Source organism: Trypanosoma equiperdum (genome assembly GCF_001457755.1).
Source record: "Trypanosoma equiperdum strain OVI genome assembly, contig: ctg_1474, whole genome shotgun sequence".
Lineage (NCBI taxonomy): Eukaryota > Euglenozoa > Kinetoplastea > Trypanosomatida > Trypanosomatidae > Trypanosoma > Trypanosoma equiperdum.
The window spans coordinates 71,178-72,856 of record NW_027123476.1 but is presented as its reverse complement, the minus strand read 5'-3'; the positions used below and the strand labels follow the sequence as shown (position 1 = coordinate 72,856).

The 1,679-nt window shown below is 53.1% G+C and overlaps 1 protein-coding gene across 1 annotated transcript; it reads left to right on the top strand.

Moving 5' to 3' along the window:
* Positions 1–986: 986 nt before the first annotated feature.
* On the top strand, positions 987–1,631 carry TEOVI_000715000 (uncharacterized protein; the record flags this gene model as incomplete). Its single annotated transcript, XM_067221624.1, has 1 exon — positions 987–1,631. The coding sequence occupies one exon, from the start codon at positions 987–989 to the stop codon at positions 1,629–1,631; it is 645 nt and encodes a 214-aa protein (XP_067077725.1).
* Between the last annotated feature and the right edge of the window lie 48 nt (positions 1,632–1,679).

Here is a 1,679-nt window from a genome sequence, read left to right as displayed (position 1 = left end):
AAAAAAATAAACACAATCAAAGAGAAGCAAAGGAAACACCGAAAAACATTTGGTGCTCACCAGAGGGGGTTGGTAGAAAAGTAAACAGCCCCCGAGGTAGCATTTCGCTATTGTCTGCTTAGTATTGAGATAATAACAGTCTTCTAGTAGTGGCTTGTAGGAATAATACGCGCGACGATTCTCTTTCAAAGTGTTGGCAAGCTAACTCGGTTCCAAAAGAGGACCGAAGGAGCGAATCAACAACGAGGGCAAATTACTTAGAGTATATCCATCTGTCCTGAATCCGACGGTAAGTCACACATATGCACTTTAAAAGGCTCCTCGAGTATCGGCAGGGGGCTCGGAACGCACTTGCTCTCAACGACCTAACCAATCAGAGACCACGAACTAAGAAAAAAAAAGGGTGCCACAATAATGTAAAAGAAGCAGATTTGCCAGACCGCTCATTGAGTCGAAAGATATTTGTACCGTTTGCCGTACAGATAGTTCATCGGTATCCGACATACTCTTCCGGGATCGCAGCGCATGCATTGCCATCCATTGATAAATCGTAATCGATGCAATCGCCACTAACGGCCGCAATTAAGAGAATCAGCTCTCCACTATCTAAACTCTTAAGAACATAACCAACACAGCGTAGACAGCTCCCTCACGGGGACACCGGACCCATATCGAGCATCAATTGACTCCCACACACAACCCTATTCACTGTAGCCAACACAGGCATTCCCATATTGACGGACCGCTATGATCGAGTAACATTCTTAACGCCGAAACGGTGAGGCACAACCCACGAAAATATAAAACAACACCCCCTTAGGAATGAGCCAGCAGGCCTCCGGTGCGAGCGCACAAAAAACCCAACGGAACATCCCCCGAATAACCGGCCGAACAGCGGCGTCAACCCGCGGCATCGGGGTCTCTCAACAAAACAAAGGACGCGCCAGCATTCTTCATTTGAGAACCGAGCCCTCCGATACCAAGAAATGGGAGGCGACCCATGGTCCACCGGGTGGGCACACCAGAGTCTGATCCTGCGATTGAAACCCCCGCCCCGCGTAAGGGATCTCCCCAAGAGGAAGCAAGCGATCCACAGCAAAGGACAGACTCCTCCAGCCCCACCCCCACACGAGGTGGAGTCGGTGTCCCCCTCCCTACTCCGAAGTAAGTGCAAGCACTCTTCACCGGGGGAAGAGGGCGGACAGCCGAATGTGGAGCCCTGCCACGGACTAGCCAACAGCACCGAAGGCTACATGACTAGTAGCGCATCTGCACGAGCGGCACCGCACCGGGTGTTAAAAACTGTAGACCGTATGGGTCGTGGGGGAAAGTGGCACCGCAGGGGCGTAGGGTCCCGTTTTTTCTTCTCGCATTGCGGTGTCAAGCCCTCCCCTCCATGTGCGCCGCGTTTCTGCAACTGTAGGACCCCCACTGGGCCCGCCGGCGCCACCGGTGCTCGCTATCGGTTGCTTGGTGTGTATGTGTCCTTTCCCAGTCTTCGCACTTTGGGGTGTTCACGTATGGTTCTGGCGGTGCCGGCTCCGCCGTGGCGGGAACGATCCGCTAGGCGGGCAACGGCGTTGTTGCAGTTTTGCTACTTGGGTGATGGCGGACCGTCTGTTTGTGTATGAGCGGAAGTTTTTACTCGCGCTAGCGCATTTGGCACACCGCCTTTGGGA